At 44.9% G+C, this 1,304-nt stretch overlaps 1 protein-coding gene across 1 annotated transcript in view; it reads left to right on the top strand.

Annotated features, from left to right (window-relative positions):
- Positions 1-1,100, top strand: part of LOC125039277 (leukocyte elastase inhibitor-like) — a 5,216-nt gene extending 4,116 nt beyond the window's left edge. The window contains exons 5-6 of the mRNA XM_047633114.1: positions 234-469; positions 621-1,100. Coding sequence (XP_047489070.1) covers positions 234-469; positions 621-911 — 527 coding nt within the window. The 3' untranslated portion in view covers positions 912-1,100. The remainder of the gene's footprint in view (positions 1-233; positions 470-620) is intronic.
- Positions 1,101-1,304: the final 204 nt, after the last annotated feature.

Genomic DNA, 1,304 nt, shown 5'->3' with positions numbered 1-1,304 from the left:
GATGACTGATAAAATTGATATTGTCTTGTGGTCAATTGCATTTCCTTATTCTATTGTCTTTGGATTTTTTTTTTTTTTTAAACAAGAGAAAGTCGAGAGCATATCGAGTTTTGATTGTTACATAATTCACGATTTTTTTTTATATATATAGTATGCTAGACGCTAAAATATTATGTTGCTATAATAACCCTTTGCAAGGCTCTCCTTCCGTCATCCTCTCCCTCCCCCTGCAGGCGTCTCGGAGGAGCTAGACTCTGAAATTGTGGAGCTGCCGTACCGCGGAGGCGCCGCGTCGCTGGTCGTGTTCCTCCCGCGGGACAGACACACCGGCGACGAGCTCGACCGGATGCTCCAGCGCCTCACCCCCGTCGCCCTCGCCTCCACCGTCGGGACCTTGACTCCTAGTAAAGTTCATCTGAAGTTCCCTAAGTTCAAGTTCGAGAGTAGTCTTCGAAATGAACTCATACAGGTGAGGTGGAGGACCATAATGTTGTAACATGCGCGCGCACACACACGAGCGCGCGTGCACCTAATGTCTAGTACGACGAGATGAACAAGCAGTCAGGAGCTTCCCATTGCCCGCTAGACGCCTTCCTCAGCCTTCCCCTTCCCTTCCGCAGGCTCTGACTCGCCTCGGCCTCCGCGACCTGTTCTCCCCGGCGGCCAACCTAACGGCCTTCTCTCCTGTCGGGGGTCTGAGGATCACCAACGGCGTCCACAAGGCGGTGATGGAAGTGGACGAGGAAGGCACTGAAGTCTCGGCAGGAACGGCGCTTGTGATCAGGCAACGGACTCGTCCTTTTGTCTGTAATCGGCCCTTCCTCTTCTTCATTTACGATAAGATGGTAGATAACATCCTCTTCGTGGGAGTTTTCAGAGAACCGCAAACCAGAAGTGGAAATAATTCTTAAAATGTAGCTCAGAGGATGTTACATATTGGATGCGGGAAGGTAACAACAGATGAAGATAAATAACTGATATTTTGTTCCACTCTTGCGTATTGTAAATTTTCGCTGAAGAATCTTTAATATTTCTAGCGTTATATATCTGCATTTTTTTATGACAAAGAATATAAAGAATGTGAATTAAATCAACATAAAGATTTGTTTTACTTACCGATGATGACTCTGCAATCAAAGTGAGTCCACTTAAACTAACTTATTGCTTAAAACTTAGTAACTGTGTCATCACATTCACACAGTATCTTAAAATCATATCCAAGAGTGCATAAGAATGGCATATGTGTTTATGTGAGAATATTCATAAATGCGAAACACTGAAACGCTGAATCTTTTTTATGTTAT

This window comes from Penaeus chinensis, chromosome 27, assembly GCF_019202785.1.
Source record: "Penaeus chinensis breed Huanghai No. 1 chromosome 27, ASM1920278v2, whole genome shotgun sequence".
Taxonomy (NCBI): Eukaryota; Metazoa; Arthropoda; class Malacostraca; order Decapoda; family Penaeidae; genus Penaeus; species Penaeus chinensis.
The sequence above is the reverse complement of the archived record's forward strand: the minus strand, read 5'-3'. Positions and strand labels throughout refer to the sequence as shown.